The sequence below is a fragment of the Adiantum capillus-veneris genome, chromosome 17, assembly GCF_014529385.1.
Source record: "Adiantum capillus-veneris isolate H3 chromosome 17, ASM1452938v2, whole genome shotgun sequence".
NCBI classification, from domain to species: domain Eukaryota; kingdom Viridiplantae; phylum Streptophyta; class Polypodiopsida; order Polypodiales; family Pteridaceae; genus Adiantum; species Adiantum capillus-veneris.
Genome location: NC_140947.1, coordinates 110,058,959 through 110,077,428, shown reverse-complemented (window position 1 = coordinate 110,077,428; position 18,470 = coordinate 110,058,959). Strand labels below are relative to the sequence as shown.

General features: G+C 43.6%; 1 protein-coding gene and 1 pseudogene across 1 annotated transcript in view; one reads left to right on the top strand and one right to left on the bottom strand.

Moving 5' to 3' along the window:
- Positions 1–1,020: 1,020 nt before the first annotated feature.
- Positions 1,021–3,126, bottom strand: LOC147437867 (adenosylhomocysteinase pseudogene; annotated as a pseudogene).
- An 856-nt stretch (positions 3,127–3,982) lies between these two features.
- Positions 3,983–18,470, top strand: part of LOC147437866 (E3 ubiquitin-protein ligase At1g12760-like) — a 59,505-nt gene continuing 45,017 nt past the window's right edge. The window contains exon 1 of the mRNA XM_086487301.1: positions 3,983–4,754. Coding sequence (XP_086343427.1) covers positions 4,195–4,754 — 560 coding nt within the window. The 5' untranslated portion in view covers positions 3,983–4,194. The remainder of the gene's footprint in view (positions 4,755–18,470) is intronic.

Sequence of the window (18,470 nt, the reverse complement as noted above, 5' to 3'; positions counted from 1 at the left end):
CACACAATCTTTCTCGTCCTCTTTTACTTTTTTTGGCCTGCCCAAAGGGCAAAGGCTATAGAGAGATGCCTTCTCTTTTTGCTGACTAAAATAGAAAGAAAAGTTGAGTTGTATTTTCAAGCATTTTTTGATAGGCCAAAAATTTTGATTGGTTGAAATAAGATAGTGTGCACTCATTTAAATGAAGAGTGTGTAAATCTAATGATGAACATGTGTTGAAGTGAATGCTCATTTTCGGAGTCACCTCTGCTAGTTAGGTGTTGGCATATAAAGGCTAGTTGCTTCTTGCTAGTGTCGGCCAACTAGAGGGAGGAAGGTAATTTTTTTTAAATGAAGAAAATAAAGGCCACGTTCCCTTCATTGTTCATGAGTGGTGATATATAATCTTATTTTGAATGGAGTCTCATCACGTGTCCTATTTTCATTTGGCAGAGGGATTGCATTCAAGGGTAAGTTGGTAAGTTAGGATTCCCATAACTTTGCGATTGAGCGCTCAAAACGTGTTTCGGTTCTTGCAACAAACCATGGAGCATCTGCACTGTAGGGTTTTTTCTCTTTGCGTATGGTTGCAACCCTCCTGGCCCCTTGCTCATTGTATTGATCACCGACTAGTATTGGGTGATGCTCGTACTCTTTTTAGATGTCCTGCTTTCATTCTCTTGCACTTCTTAGTACTTGCACATCTATGCAAGATCACTGTTGTGCACAGCTTGGAGCTCGTACTATAGGTGTGCTTTCAGATATGTTTGATGTCTGATATGTTTGCTACTGAGTACTTATATTTGTTTGCATCCTGATTTGGGCGAGAATTATGCTAAGCCATGGTTTTGTGGTGAAGGTTGGTTCTTTCTGTAGTTAACGCTCACCAACCTCCCCAACCTCCAACTCCTCTCTTTGCTTAACCTCTGTGCTCTATCTTTGCAATCCTAAAGCCCTCACACAAGTGCTGCAAGCCAGGTGCAGCTTGAATGTGTTCAAGTTTAAGCTTGCCCTACTCTAATAAGATCAACTATGGCTGTCTCAATAACGGTAGTGAGCTGGTTTGTAAGGGCCTTCCACATCAATATGATGTAAGCATCTTGATCCTTGAACAATTTGATTAGCTTGGTACCAAGCTTGGCCAGATGCAGAGCAACAACCTTCTCGTCTAGATGCTTAGGAAAAACACATATAATACTTGCTTGGCATATGATCCAGGCTTCCTTTCATTCCACAACTCCAACTGAGTAGTCACCTGATTTGTGAAGGAACATGGCATCAACACATCTCAATTTATAGAAAGTCGGATGAGTTTATTGTAGAAGTATTATCTCTCTTCTACAAATCACTTCAACGTATTGCTAAAGTATGATTCTCTAGACTGGTCTACGCCAGTGTCCAAGTTTATGTAGTGGATAGTGCACCCCAACACTGTCATCGACTTTTCTTGACATCATATGTATGTATGCATGGATGCAAGTATGTGGGTCATTTTGCAAGAGGATACCTTGTTTTTAGTGGCAGTTCAAGTCTCTTGCATATTTATTATCTCAGTAACATTGTTGCAGATCTCTAACAAGCATGTTTCCAGTTAAGGTCTAGGATGTCTACTTTGGTAGCTTTAAAGATGACAAAATAAGTTTTCACAGCCTAGACTTGGTGACTTGGGAAAATAGGTGCCCCATTTATCTTTCAGTCCAACTAACAGCTCATTCTTTAGGAAAATTTCCCATCTTCAAGTTGAAAGAAAATGGTACCATGCCTGTATGTTCGAAGAGGGGTGCATGTGTGTGCGCGGTTGTGTAGCTTCGATCGATTGCTATAGATGCATGTGGCTAAAGCGTCTAAATTCCAAAGTCATTGGTCTTCCCCGATTGTTGTGTTTGTTTCAGAGGGACGGTGATAGCATGTCTGATGTTGATTGGGACAATCTTGGGTTTGAAACGAGGGAAACAAAACAGATGTTAATCATGAAATGTGACATGGATGGAGAATGGCATAAGGGACAACTAGAGCCTTCTGGTGTCCTAGAAGTAAGCCCATTTGTTGGAGTGTTGACTTATGGACAAGTAAGTGCTCGGGTGCCCAGTTGCATGTCTCAAATTCGTCAATCTCCTTGTGCCAGCACAATGATGCCCTCGTGCCAGCATAGTGATGTCCGTTTTTGTTTCAAAGAGGATCAAGTGATCAGTTTGAGGCCCTTAAGTCTCCAAACCATGCATGTCTATCTGATTATCGAAATGATCAATGTTGCAGACAATAGCATTGTTCTTTGTCTTTCTCACGTGGCTAGCCATAATAATATCCTTATTTCTAGTAGTGGTTACAAAAAGTCTACAACCTCGACCACATCCTCTAATGTCAAGATAGACAGACCCTCCATGAGAGCTTGCAATCTCATTGATTACTACTCGAGCCTTCATGGCTGCAACATAACATTTGCCAACATCACCATAGTAATAGACAACAACCTTCCCACCAATCTTGACATCTATAGCCCATAGAGACGATCAGGCAGGGAATGACGACACAACCATAAAGATTGTCAAACTTGCTTCTAGTCATTGAGTCATTCATATTATTTGCAAGGAATATTAGAGTTTCATTAGTTTGCATCTGGTTAAGGTGGTGCACTTCAGTGGTAGTCTCCTAAAAAATACCAATAAGTGTGTGCTTCATTTTGTGGTACTTTTTGGGATCTTTCTTAATGGCATCTTGAATAATTATGAGAACTATTTGAAACTCCTGGTTCTCAGTGGAGGGATTTGACACGGTGCCATCCTTGGCATTAGCTTTCTCTACCTTCATGCTCTCATAAATAAGGATTGGCATCACCAACATCATCAACAATTAGATCTGGTCCACCACCAGGACCCTAGTCCAAGGCCCTCTCAGTTCATTAATAGTATTCTTGAAGATTCTCTCCCTTCCAAAAAAAGACAGATGCACTATCATGAGCAATGACAGCTACCACAACTTAGTCTTAGTAGAGAAGATGTCACTTGTTTCATTTAAAGTTGAAGTTATTAGAGAACATACTGGCTACTCTTAAAATCAAGGGAAAATTACCAAAATACTCCTAAAAATTGTGGAAATTTCAAAAATAACTGTGAAATTTGAAAAAGTTCCAATATACCCTTGCATCATTTTGGGATAGATTTGTCCCAATTTTTGCATAGTGTAATGTTTATCACAATGGAGATCTATCTTTTAGCATTTTAGACAAAATTATTCACCAATAAGCTCACAAATAGAGCCATATGCATTCAAAAATGATGAACAATTTCATATGAAAAAGCTCAATTACCATCTAAAATCCTAGTGGTATCGTCTTCTTTTGAGGAGAACCACTCTTCCTACGAGGAGTTGCAAAAAGAAACGTTTTTAAAGATGCTTGCGAGGTTAATTTTAAGGAAAAATTAAAGGGCATTTGGGAATTTTTTGGCCAATATAATAGGGATACATTGGGAAATTTTGAAATTTGAGGGGTATTTTGGAAACTTCCACAAATTACAAGGGTATTTTGGTAATTTTCTTTTAATTTTTTTGAATGTTGTTTCGTCCTCTTTTAGAAGATACTCTCCAAGGGCGGGCCTTGTGATTTTATCACTTGTTTTTCTCAATTTGCTACAATGCTTCCAAGTGGTTTTACAAACAATATTTTTATATTTTTGGAATATATTGTAGTCTAAGTAGTTTGTTGATTCACTTTTTTTCAAAAAAAGATACTATTTTATTGTGATAACGAATGTTTTAAAAAAGTAGTGTCTCTTTCTTGTTTCTCTCACAAAAAAAACATTTTATTATTAAATTCTTTTTATAGCCTTATGCAAGCCATAGTGAATTTTCACCTTGTTAGAATAGATTTTTAACTCATGACCCCTCAATAGTCACCTTTTTGCCTTTTGAAGGCCCGTGTGAATACTTCACGTTGTTAGTGAAGTATTGAGAATATACATTGTGCTATATGCACAACAATGCGTTCAGTTAATGGTATTCTAATCTGACTATAGAGGGACCCAAATTGAATTGTTGCTGGTAGAGGTAAGGGAGAGAGCTTGAGAGAGAGACGAGGAGCGAGAGAGAGAACCGTGCGTTTTCCTGCATGAGAGATGCGCAGACCCCTGCGACCGTGAAGAGAAAGAAGCTATAGAAATGTGGAGCGCGCTATTCTTTTGGAATAACAGAGACTAGCTTGATTTCGTGGTTGTGGGCATGGAGAGGACACGCCCTTCAACCTCATCTATTGCAGATGATTCGATGGTGGACACTTCACCATTGCTCGGAAATAGCACACCCAGCCCACAGAGAAGCCCCGGCAATTTAAGAGGTGGGTTATCAGGTGCTGCTCGCTTTCTGCGGCAGGCAAGTAACCGTAGGATGATGAGGGAACCTTCAATGATGGTTAGAGAGGCTGCTGCTGAGCAGCTTGAAGAGCGGCAGAGCGATTGGGCATATTCAAAGCCTGTAGTCATTCTAGACCTCATATGGAACCTTGCCTTTGTCATGGTTGCTGCTGTCATCATTGGCCTCAGTAAGAATGAGCTCCCAAGTACACCCCTTAGGCTGTGGGTATGCGGCTATTGCCTCCAATGTGTGCTGCACATGGTATGTGTATGCGTTGAGTATAGACGACGCCATCAGCAATATCAACAACGCCAACAAAGGAGTAATATCGCTCATGGTGTCTCCACATATGGAAACTTGGGACCTGGCAGTGAGCTAGATGGGGACCAGTCATCGGAAGATGGTGACTCGCCTGCAGGAAGTAACAGGTTTTGCTTTCTCTAAAACATCATTTTTTGTGTTTATGGTTTATATCTCAAGTTTGTTTAGTTAGTCACGTGTTGATGTGCTTGTAAGATCCCTTTATTTAACAAGCCTTAAGGTCCCAGTTTGCAAATGCCCATATTAATCAGAACATTGACCATTGTATTTGCAAAAGTCATGGATGAGGTAGACCTTCTAATTGGCATACTACCTGGGTTCATCATCTGCATGTAGTTTGAAATTAGTTTTGACTGATAGTATTATTTCAAGGGGATCAATAATGTTTTACTGGACAATTCCATTGCTACAATTTTGAAGTCCTTTAAATTTCACATGTTATTGCTAGAATTGGGCATTACATCTCAATGTGTGGTTATGTAATGTTCTTTTAGGTTTGGTGATATCTGGTTGGATTTCCAGAATGTCTCTAGGCTTTGGTCATGACTGTGCATTCGACTTATGGCTCTTTTTAAAAATAGCTTGGATAACCCACCAGTGCAAATTTATGGTTTTCAGAATTTGCTTGCTTGAATGGATTGGGTAGTTAGGATTTGACTGTATAGCATCCTTTTGCATATGGTTATTAAACCCTTTCATAGTTGGGTATTGTTACATCTCACACCTTTGTGGGGATATACATCATAAAAGAATATTAGAGAGCATGTAGAGTCAAGTAGTTATTTGAAATCAGAGAAATCAAACTTGGATTAGACAAACGTGTTGAAAACAATCAGTTCATCCATCATAAGAGCAAGCATCATTTTGACATCCATTTGATTGAAAAAGCACAAAAATAGAGCCAACTAATTTTGTCTTTCTATAAATATGCACACATTTAATGAACTTGGAGAGAAAAAAGATCAAAACTAGTGTAATGCACATGCGCACAAATTTATACTCATAATTGATCATAATTTAAGTACAAGTTCATGATAAAAACGAGCATGGGATATGTGTGCTTAGAAAGTACGCATATTATTGGTACTTTGAAAGAAGATCAATAAGTAGTGGTCACTTAACTGGTTACCTGAATTTTAATATCAAGCAAATCATGCGCATGACAATTTTGTTGAAGAATGCCACCTTCTAGTGATGACATATCGTTAACATAATTTTGGGCCTGAAATAGCCAATAGATTTCTCTTAAACAACTGACTCTAAACAATATTATTCCCCGCGAGCAATATAGGTAGTACGCAGATCTTTGTATGTTGTATGCTCGTGGTGTGTGTGTGTGGGAGCATATATTGGTACCCAGTTCTACAATGTACACCCACTATTGGGCACTAACGACGTTAGTGGGGATGTCGTAGTATTTAGTCAATTCTATGCATGATGGAGCTGATGGTTATAATGTCTTGTGGGTGATTACCATGAGTGTAAGGTGCAGCGGAAGCGAATGTTGAACTTTGCTCAAGAAGAGTGCTCCGAACTGTGCTCAAGGGTTCCTTTTACTTACGGAAGGGAGAGCCTTCCGTTCCTTTAGTGAGAGAGTGCAAATGATTGCAAACAAAGTGGATAAACACTGTGAATCAAGGTGCTGAGATAGAGTGTCACAAACGGGAGCGCATAACAATATAAAATACATTCGGATAAATAGGATTTATCACTTATTATTGAAGCCAGAGGATATATAGAGAGAGAGATAGAGAGTGAGAAGATCGACACAGTACTGGGGACCAGAAGATGGGCTGGTCCCCCCCCGTAATAGTATCTTTATTACTAAGGAGAAGTCTATACAAGCACTTGAACCGAACGCATTACCACGTTCGTTCTAGAATAAGACTTGATGGTTCCCGGAAGCTGAGGCTTCCGATTCCTAGGGCAAAACCCTATTCCAAGGAACTTTCGTTCCTTGTTCTAATTCCTCGAGAATCAAGGTTCTCGCCTCTGGATCTCACCTTCTAGACTCAGGGCATGGCATCCTTGCAACTCTTTTCCAACTCTCTTTCCAGAGTCCTCTTCCCGCAGAACAACTCTGCTTTCCCGGACACGAAGTTCTTACTTGGGAATCCCAACTTCCGGATCACAACTTGAGAGACTACCTCTCTCCAATCCGTGGATCTACTTTCCAAACTCGGGTACGAAACCCCTCGGCTGATCTGGCTCTAGTTCCTCAGAGCGCTTTTCTCTTGCAAAGGCTCATGCCTTCCTCTGCTCCTACTCCCTTGCGAAGAGGAAGTACACCTGCAAACAAATACTCAGAGTTCATAACATGAAAATCGTTACCTTCAAAGTCTCGACGCTCGAAATGCAACTCGGTTCTCGAAAAGCAATTCCCTGGAAGAGATTTCTACATAGAAAATTCTCTCTTCCAATCCTACACACAAAAGAAGTGTGTTCTTGGGTTCCTTCTCATAAATCAGCCCCGTCTATGACGCTTATGGGCTGAAAACAGAGAAAAACAGCAACTTGTTGCGATGGAAACATGCTTCGTAGGCACTTCTTCGCGAGGGAACTCGCACACTGGGTCTTGGCGACATCTGGTGCACTTGGGGCAGCCATGGGCATCACCGGCAACGTCTTCTTTACGGCTGAAATCTGCAGCAGCATCTCCTCCTTGCGAAGATTGGTCCTCCCCTCTGAGTGAGGGCATGTGATGCTTTTATAGCTCCTAGCCACGGGCACGAATAGCTGCTCGTGTAGAGATCGCGGCCGTTCTTTTTTTTTTTTCTGTTCTGCCAAAAAAAGAGAGAGAGAAAACGCTGGCTGATCTGTTGCCTTATTTATTAGATGGCTGCCCACTTATTAAGTGGGCGGCCGACGTATTTTTAAAATAGTCTGAACCTGCCCAAAAACTCAATAAAACCTTATAAGTTAAAAACAATGCTTTCACAGCACTTCCCAGGCGTCCCTAGATGCAATCACATGCACAGTTGCAATGCAGACATAGACTTCCTTGCGGGAAAGCATCTGCTTTCCCGAAAAGCAATCTCGCTTTCTCAGAAAGCATCTGTTTTTCCTCAAAGTTTCCTCTGAACCCATCTTCATTCAAGTGCTTGCTTTTTCCTTGTGCACAATTCTAACACAGTTCGGAATTTCCTCCCGACTATAGATATTCCCTTTCCGATGCACCCGTCACCCACCTTGTGACGCATTAGGAATACCCATCACCTAGTCCTTTCCTTCCGAACTTACGGTACAATCTCCTTCACGATGCTCTATGTCACCCATCCTATGACGCATCAGAGATGTCTGTTCCCGAATGGTCGGATACTTCTTCCCGATTCTCCCTGTCACCCATCCGATGTGACGCATCAAAAGTACCTTTTCTTGGTGGCCTTACAGATATTCCCTTTCACATTGTTCCCGTCATTACTTTAAATGACTCACTAGGAATACTCTGTACTCAGATGTCTCCAGTGAGAAAAACCCTCTCACTTAAAATTCCAATAATTCATTTATAATTATTTTTCCTTGGTGTTCCAAGTGAGAAAACCCTCTCACTATAAATCCAATAATTCATTTAGAATTATTTTTATGTTAGATAAAGCCAATTTAGTAACATAGAGAGAAAGGAGTACGACACCAAAATGTTGTCAAACCCTCCTCCAAGGGCCCCACTCTCTATGGGGAGAGAGGTCTATGCTATTGATTGCACAAGTCTGGTACAATGGTCTAGATGCAATGGACTTGCCGACGATGTCGACGACAATGATGACGGCGACGAGACGGGCTGAAATCTGAGAACGCTAGGGACTGAAATCTGCAAATCTGCTATCTGCTGAATTCTTGCTCTATGTCAGCGAGGACGGCGACGACGAGACGAGGATGCGCTGAAAACGTAGGTGCTGAAATCTGCGAACAGCGGGCTGAAACTGAAAACACTGGCTGATTTGACCACGTGGCGAGGATTTGTTGCGGGAAGGTGAGATCTGCGAGGTTTGGGGGCTGCTGTGCGGAGTCTAACTGTTGAAATTGAAAACGTTGATGCTAGGGCTGGTTCTGTCGTTGTGAATCTGCAAAACGGTGATGTAGATCTGCAATTGCAAAAACGCTAGGCTGATCTGTAGTCTACAAAAATGCCAGGCTGATCTGGAGTCTGCAAACGCTAGGTGATCTGCTGTCATAGTTACCCGGAACGCGGAACGGGAACGGCGACGGGATCCCCGCGTAACGGGGGAACGGCTAGGGGTCCGAAACGGGAACGACGCTGAATGGGAGGTTAAAAAACACCCAAATAGTGCATTTTTTAGCTCCTTGTGTTTAAATACAAGGAGTATTAGAGTGCTTTGACTCTAATACTCACAAAAAACTCGTTTTGAAGACCATTCAACCTTGCTATGACTAGATGAAGATGAGAGAGAGAGAGAGTGAGAGAGTGAGAGGGAGAGGGAGAGATTTGAGAGAGTGGGAGGGAGAGGAAGAGAGCTTGAAGGCTTGAAGCCTTGAGCCTTGAGAGAGTGAGTCTTGAGAGGGAGAGATCTTGAGAGTGTGAGAGGGAGAGAGCTTGACCCTTGAGGATTAGCTTGTGGAGAGAAAGGGGGAGGGGGGTGCATTTTATGAGTCCTTGAGACCTTGCACACTTCAAAAAGAAGCCCAAACATTTACTTCAATTTTTCCAATTTTTGCCAAATTTGTTTGTAGCCGTTGGCCGTTCTAGGGGCATTCCGGGGGCGTTCCGGAACGTTCCGGAACGGCCATTCCGGTTTGCACTGGCCACTTGGAACGTCAGACGTTCCGGGACGTTTCGGAACGTTCGGGAAGGGAACTGCCCCTCGGAATGCCGGAACGGGGGCTAGGGGGCGTTCCCCGGTAACTCTGTCTGCTGTAGCCTGCAGAAAATGCTAGCTTGGTCTTGATGGCTGGAAGACGCTAGGTGGTCTTGCCGGTCTTGCTAAGAAGGTGCACTGTCAGAACTTGGTTCTCTGCTACCTTTTCTGCCAGAAAGTTCTAGTGCCACCTTTCTTATATAGTAACTTAGTCAATTTGCCCTACCCAGTTTCCCAACAAAGTCACTTGTTAATAAGTAGTGAAAAATGGTTAAAATAGGGAAAATGGCTTCTGTGCACTGTAAAATACTCCTGACGGCTACTAACTATAATGCTGATGATCATGCTGTGTGCAACCAGAGGATATGCAACTACTTTAAGTGCCTGGACATGCACGGCTTGCACACAGGCTTACAAAGGTGCCAGAACACTTCCTAAGGTGACCTGAATCCTAGACATGAAGTAGCTTGTCCACATGCACATAGGGTTAGATGTGCACGTGACATCCCCTCCTTTTTAAAGTGAGGTACTGGTACCGAATTGTATGGCGTCGAGGGAGATCGCCAACAATGTCTAGAATCTTGGAAGGACTCTTCACTGGCCCACTCTGATGCGTGGGTCGTGCGATACTTGAGCTTCATAAAGGTCTCCAATGCTTGTTTCTTTGGGCCAGGCCGAAAGCAACACAAAGTGATCTGTGGCTGCCTCAATGTTCCAACTTTGGCTATGGATGTAGGTCCACCTTCATCAAGAATCTCCAAGGAGGAAAATTCCTGAAACCACTCTCAATACAAAAACATGAAGATATCCATTTCATGTAGAGTGACTGGAAAAATACTAGTCTTCCTAAAAGATTGTGCATGCAATGTGGATTAACAAAGCGACGGAGTGCCAAGCCGTTTACCAAACACATGCAAAAAATGGGGTTAAATCTTGACTTTCTGATCTAAATCAATCAATTGTGGAAAATGACAATGAAAATGCCAATGCTTGACGGAAAAATTTTCTTGTGCTCTTTCTGAGACTCTGTCATGCAAACTTTTTTCGATAGAAATCCGCATACATCCGTGCTCATCCATGAGTGAATCATGTGCATCGTACAATACGACATGCCTGTGGAAAGGGAACACATAAAGACAGTGACCAAAATACAAGAAACCATCACGAATGAAACATTCGAACAGTTCGTGCTGACTAATCATGGGAACACACAATACTTCTCGAGTGGGTTCCTTAGATCTCGACTCGAGAGCAAAGATCGGTTCTTCGTGATTGATCGTATCTGCAACGAGGTTAGCTTCACTAGAAAAAGCATCAACTAAACCATCATCCTTGTGAACAATCACATCTTTATCATGCAAATCATGTGTGTCGTGCTTTGGAGAAGAAAAGACTGAGAGAGTCTCCTTCTCCTTTTTCTTTTCAAGCTTCACCTGCACATTTGAAATGAGAGGTGAAGAATGAACAACTTTCTCCCCACGAATGACAATGGGAGAGTCACTTTTGGCATTGAAAGTGAAAGTATTGTCCGCTGTCACAAGACGGGCACCATGTGCCAATAGAAAAGAACAGACTGAACAGATTTTTAGCACTTCAATAACAACTGAATTGAGAGAGAGAGAGAGAGAGAGAGAGAGAGAGAGAGAGAGAGAGAGAGAGAGAGAGAGAGAGAGAGAGAGAGAGAGAGAGACAACACGCGACACGGAGTGGCGGAATTCCACCCCAGAGAGTATTGGCCCCAAACTTTGGCACCCCTTTCGGTATTTCTTTATATTGCATCAACACAGTACAAGTCGGTACTCCAGACTTTGCACCTTCGCCATGAAGCATGCCAGACATAGTAATAGGGAATGGCCGTTTTCAGGTCTCTGTTCCCTGTTCCCATTCTAAGTTCTTGTTCCGAATCCCCGTTCCGTGTTTCAAAGATGAGTACTTGTAACAGGGAATGGCATTTTGTGGCAGTTTCCGTTTCGCGTTCCTCGTTCCTGGTAACTATGACGCCAGAGAATGAGTCCTAACCTCATATTTAAAGGCCCTTGGCCGGAAAAGCAGTTACAGTGAAAAGCCTTCAAAACTCAAAAGCTTCTGGTCTCAAAAGCAATGCCAAAAGCTGCCAGCGTAATTTACGGAAATCCGTACAGCTGCCATGTCATCAACCAGTGCAAAATGCGGAAATCCGTACAACTTGCCACGTCATCATGTCAACGCAATTTTCGAAAATCTGCCACGTCATCGGTTTATGTGTGTGTGTGCAGGTCCTGCTTTATTTTAATCCTTTGTCACTTGGGGCCCCATCGGATGGGGTCCCCATAAGTTGGTAGGACTTCTTCTGTTACTTGTTCTTCTAAGGGTTTAGGCCCCTTGGCCGACATCTGCAAGCTGGCTCCCTTCTTCAGGGCTTTGACACGTCAGCAGTTTGTGACATCCGCCCAATCAATAAGAGGGTTATGCTCACGAAACCATCGGATACCAAGAAGCACATCACATTCTAAAAGAGGAGACACTACAAATTTTCTGCGGAAGGACACTCGTTGAACCGTGAATAACACATGAAGGCACTCTCGTGTAATGAGAGAGTCCATTTCGGGAGCGAAGCCCGACACCTCGAAAGGAGGTGTCTTGCGAGTCTCCAAGCAGGCTCTTTCGACAAGAGAGTCACCCATCACATCATGCATACTACCATAATCAAACAAGACCACCATGTGTTGACCATTCACATGACCATAACACTTCATGAGAGACTCATCAATGAGAGGATCAAGAGAAACTTGGGACACATCAGTCTTCTGATTTATGGCATTAACAGAGGATGTGGGTTCTGTGGGTTCTTTAGATTCATTAGATTCAATCTTAGGACATGTTTTCTTTATATGACCCTTGACGTGACAATGATAACATCGACCTTCCTTAGAATAAATGACTTGTTTATCTGCTGTGATGTATCCTCCTATGATTCCTTGTGTAGCTTTTTCATATGGGATGAGCTTAGGTTTAGCAAGTGTGTTAGCTTTACCCTTAAATTTATTGTGAGTGTTCTTTTCCGAAAGACTATTGGAAGATTGGTTAGAAGAGTTACCGTTCTTATCATTCTTACCATTTTTACCGTTCTGAGGGTTCTGCGAAGTCTGAGAGGTACTTTGAGAAGACTTGTTCTCCTTAGGCTTTCCCTTATTGTGCTTCATCTCTTGAGCGAGAGCAATCGCTACCGTTTTGTTGAGATTGATTGGATCGAGTACCTCGACATTCTTACCGTTCTTACCATTCTTACCGTTTTGAGGGTTCTGCGAAGTCTGAGAGGTACTTTGAGAAGACTTGTTCTCCTTAGGGTTTCCCTTATTGTGCTTCATCTTCTATGCGAGAGCAATCGCTACCGCCTTGTTGAGATTGATTGGATCGAGTACCTCGACATCATACTTGATATACTTGTCCAATCTATAAAGGAATGCCTCCTTGCGCTCATCCTCCGATTTGCGTAATTGGGTGCCGAGCTGCAAAAACACGATTAGAGAAAAGCATAACTAGCATATCATTTTTCTTGAGACTGTGCCAATCGTCCTTCAACGGTGCTAGATACTGTTGTGGCATAAACCGCGCCTTGAGCTTGTCTTGGAAGTCGGCCCAATTGAAGGAAAGGGGCACGCCTTCTTCGACTTCCTCTAGGTGCGCGGTCAACTGTGCCTCTTGCCATGCGTGGTACCAATTAATGGCATCACCGGCAAGGTACATGGCTGCCGTCAAAACCTTGCTATTTCCTGTCTTCTTAGTTGTCGCAAAGTAAGCATTAAATTGATGCAACCAAGAATGAATAATAGTACCATCATACTTACTGAACGTCAACTTCTCAGTGATGGGGTTGTGGGAGTTTGAATCTTTGCTTGAGCTACTTGATGAACTACCAACATCTTTGACCGACTCGGGTTTCGAGGTAAGTACCTGTAGGACCAACTCTTGCATGCGTTGGTCTCTTTGCTCCTCACGCTCTAACTCCAAGGCCGCTCGTCTGTCTTCGGCTACCAAGCGTGCTTGCTTACGCTCATGCTCCAAGGCTACCCTTCTGTTTTCGGCCGCCAAGCGCTATTGCTCGCGCTCACGCTCCAAGGCTAACCGTCTTTCTTCGCACTCGCGATCCAATTTTGCCTTTCTTTCTTTCGCCGCCAAGCGCGCTTGCTGACGCTCGCAATTTAAGGCTGCTTTTCTTTCTTCGCGCTCATGCTCCAAGGCAGCGCGTTGTGCTTCTTGTTGTAACATCATGTCCATCATCGTCTTGACCAAAGCCTCCATAGGATTTGGTGCAATCCTTGGCGTAGATGGGGAGGGGGGAGGGTCGGCAAACCCTCAGGGTGGGGAAAATTCTTCTTCGCCACCTCCATGCTCATCACCTTCACGTAAAGTATCCATTCCGCTTCGGGTGATGACCATATACTGAGTTCTTGGTACGAGGAACTTCGATTCTTGAGGTTCTTGGGTTCTTGAGTCCTTGAGGTTCTTGAGGTCTTTCTTTAGCTTGCAATCTGTGTTAGAGGAGGATCTTCTCTTACTCGAGCTCTACTGTTCCCTACGGGTGCACCCCTTGGTGGCCTTGCGCTCACACCAAGGTTGCTTTTTCCCAACCTCACGTTGATTGGCCGGCCGCTAAGTGCACAGTCCGCTCTCAATGAGTGAAAAGAGAAACAAGGGGAGGCTGGACAAGCCCTTCTTTCTTGGGTTTCCTGTCACTCTTCAAAAACACGATTAGGAATCGACACGCCCAAGTGGACTTGGGTTTCGTGCGACCGCAACAAGCATTTTTTTTTTTTTGTGGTTCTTTTCTTGAGTGATACAAAAACACTGCCAAAGCTCTGATACCAATGTAAGGTGCATCAAAAGTGAATGTTGAACTTTGCTCAAGATGAGTGCTCCGAACTCTGCTCAAGGGTTCTTTTACCTACGGAAGGGAGTTCCTTTTACTTACGGAAGGGAGAGCCTTCCGTTCCTTTAGAAAGTGGATAAATAAACGCTATGAATGATGGTGCTGAGATTGTGAGAGAGAAGAATACGACACTAGAATGTTGTCAAACCCTCCTCCAAGGGCCCTACTCTCTATGGTGAGAGAGGTCTATGCTATTGATTGCACAAATTTGGTACAATGGTCTAGATGCAATGGACTTACCGACGATGTCGACGACAATGATGACGACGACGAGACGGGTTGAAATCTGAGAACATTAGGCACTGAAATCTGCAAATCTGCTATTTGCTGAATTCTGACTCTATTTTGGCGAGGACGGCGATGGCGACGACGCGACGACGATGCGCTGAAAACGCAGGTGCTGAAATCCGTGAACAGTGGGCTGAAACTGAAAACATTGGCTAATTTGACCACGCGGCGAGGATCTGCTACTGCGGGAAAGTGAGATGTGCGAGGTTTGGGGGCTGCTGTGCGGAGTCTAATTGCTGAAAATTGAAAACACTGATGCTAGGGTTGGTTCTGTTGCCAAGAATTTGCAAAACGCTGATGTAGATGTGCAATTGCAAAAACGCCAGGCTGATCTGGGAGTCTGCAAACTCTAGGTGATATGCTGCAGAAAACGCTAGCTTGGTCTTGATGGCTGGAAACGCTAGGTGGTCCTGCCGGTCTTGCTGAGGAGGTGCACTGCCAGAACTTGGTTCTCTGCTCTCTCTTCTACTAGAAAGTGCTAGCACTAGCTTACTTATATAGTAACTTAGTCAATTTGCCCTACCCAGTTTTCGAACAAAGTCACTTATTAATAATAAGTGAAATATGGCCAAAATAGGGAAAATGGGTTCTGTGCACTGTAAAATGCTCCTGATGGCTACTGATTGTAATGCTGATGATCATGATGTGTGCAACTAGAGGATATGCAACTCCTCTAAGTGCCTGGACATGCACGGCCTGCGCACAGGCTCATAAAGGTGCCATAACACTTCCTAAGCTGACTTGAACCGTAAACATGAAGTAGCTTGTCCACATGCACATAGGGTTAGATGTGCACGTGACAATGAGTCTATACCTTGCACTTTCCTGCAAGGGTGAATTTGGGCTGATCCTGGATTCATCGAGGTATATTTTATAGTCGTATAGCAGGCATGCAGACTTCATGTCGTGAAGTTCTCGTCCAAGTTACGACCAATGGATATTGTGCCAATTCTTTCTATCTTTTGTGGTGTGCGTGTCTGCTAACTACCTCATTTTTGTGCTAATTTTGGCTATTTAATGCTTCTTTTAGTGCCATGCTTCATTATGGCTGAGTTTGCCGTTCATCTCTAGAGTTATCATAAAAACTCAATGGGAATGTTGCAGTATTTAGTGATTACTATGCATGATGGAGCTGATGGTTATAATGTCCTTTGGGTGACTACCATGAGTCTATACCTTGCACTTTCCTTTAAGGGTGAATTTGGGCTTATCTTGGATTCAATTAGGTATATTAGAAGATGGCTAGTCTATTGAAAGTAAAGCTTGTGATATTTGATAGTACTGTTTCTTATGTTTTTGTCTACATTACTCTAGACTTTTTTACTTGGAAGTTGGATGATGATGACAATTTGGATAGTGAGAGGTTTGTGCAACTTTGCACGTTTTTGCAAAAGATGTCACAGGCTTGGGCATCGACACGGCGCAACGTAGTTCCGTGCCAAGAGACATTTGCCCAAAGATTGGCGCCCCTTTTGGTATTTCTTTTTGTATTAAACTTTGAACAAAGTATACTCCCACGGGTCCTCGGCTCTCAGACTCTGTGTCCAGATGCCTTGAAGAGTGAGGCCCCTTGGGTCCTTTTATTCTTACAAGGGATGCCAAAAGCAGAGCCCCAAAAACAGTTTACTATTCTTTCAAGAAGGGGGTATGCCGGGCCGTGTCAACTCATTTTAATTGTGATTTGATGCTGTGGAGTGTTTTAAGTGAATCAATCTCTCTCTCTCTCTCTCTCTCTCATGTCGCGACAGATTCTTGACTTGGGGTGCCCAAAAGCAAAGCCCCAAAAGCAGTTAAACTCAAAAGCAAACTTCCCACAAAGCAACTGGTCCTCAAAAACCAGTCAGCACAGATTTTGGAATTTTGTACAGATTGCCAGGTCAGCAATGAGCGCAAAAAGCGGGATTCTGTATAGGCTTCCACGTCAGCAGTCTAACAGCACGTTTCATGGGCGTCTGTACAAGTGCCACGTTAGCATGCCGTACAACTTGCTACGTCATCTGCTGTCACGTTTCGGTCCGTATTGTCTGGCCGTGCATGTCCGTACCAGACAGTACTGCCACGTGATCATTTTGTGACAAAAGAAGTGCGAATAGACGTGCAAGTGTCTAATGGAAAAGCCCCGGAATCGTCATGAGAATGATTGGAAGCTTGTCAATGCTTGTCAATGCATGAACCTGCAACCCAATGTGGATAGGTGGCTAAGCTGTGTAAAACTCTAGGAAGGCTAGATGTAGCAATCTATGCCGTAAACGTGCTCTGAAACAAGGAAAGCCAGACTAAACAGTCTACATTGTAGAAGCTACCGTAAGCTGCAGCTGTCATCGAGAGACCGCACGGACCACCACCGGATGGTGTCCTGTCAGAAGGTAGGGTAATCCAAGATGAGGGGAAATCCAGACTCAACAGTCTGCATTGCGTAGGACCTCTGAGAACAGGTGTGGTCAGACCAAGCTGTCTGCACCGTAATCATCCTGTAGAAGAAGGGAAGCTAGACTGAGCAGTCTGCGCTGTGAATATCCTTTGAGAAGAGGAAAGGCCAGACCAATCTGTCTGCACCTTCTTGCCTGTCTCTCTTGCCTCCAATCCTCGTGTGTCAACCAAAACAAAATCCGCACTAACACCACCAAACCGCATGCCGGTGTGGCTCTCAATGTGAATGAGTTGGGATGGCCTACTGCCCAGGTCAAGGGATAAGTCTGTTGTAAGGTTAGCGAGGGTGAATGTAAGCAACTCTGAAGGTAGCAATCCAAATGTTCAATAGTGTAGAAGAGCAACTGCTCTACCATCTAAGCCAAGCTCCGGGTGACTCCGGATGTAGTCGCGGGATGCCTGATCTCTCGCATCTCACGGGTAAACTCTTCAAGAGAGTCCAAAGCACTGAAGTCCACTCCAGTCTATAGATCCAAGCAATGAACTTGCCCAAGAAGAGATCCAAGATCCTCTCCCTAAGTCCATGTAGATGCTCTTGTGTAAGCAAGTGATCTGACGTGTTGAGGTCAAGTGGTAAGTGTCTCGTCCATCAAAGATGGTGGTGTCTTCTTTGGGAATGGCGTCTTCCCCATCGAAGAGTGTATTGTGTTATTGTAAGCAAATCCCACTAAAGGTAATTACTTTTCCCATTGAGTGTTCTAATCCGAGATGTAATACTTCAATAAATCTAGTACCACTGAATTTGCAATCTCTGATTGCCCGTCAGTCTGCGGGTGGAAAGATGACAAGAACTGCAACCGTGTGCCAATGTTCTCCCAATTAGCCTTCCAAAACAAACTCATGAATTTGGGTCCTTGTCGGAGATAATCGTCTCGGGCATGCGATGTAATCTGAAGATCTGGGCCACAAACAGTCTCGCTAAGTGATCCGGCTTGACTGGTTTCTTCACTGGAATGAAATGAGCTTGCTTGCTAAATCTGTCAATAACAGTCCAGATACCATCGTGACCACTCCATGTTCTCGGGAGATCAAAAATGATATCCATTGCAATACTTTCCCAGGGGCAGGTGGGTATGGGCAAAGGCTGTAACAATCCCTGTGCTTTATGCCTGTCAAACTTGACCTTCTGGCATACCAAGCAACTGTGCACAAAATGGTTCACATCTTTCTTGAGTCTCGGCCAAAAGACGCATCTCTCTACCCCTCTCAAGGTGGTAGCAATGCCACGGTGACCCGTAAAAGGTGGACAGTGGCATTCGGTCATAACCTTTTCCCTCAACGGTTGTGTAACGAACAACATGGTTTTCCTTATCAAGTAGCCATCCCGAATGGAATATCCCACTACTATCTCCCCATTCCGTATCCGAGTGAAAATATCTGCA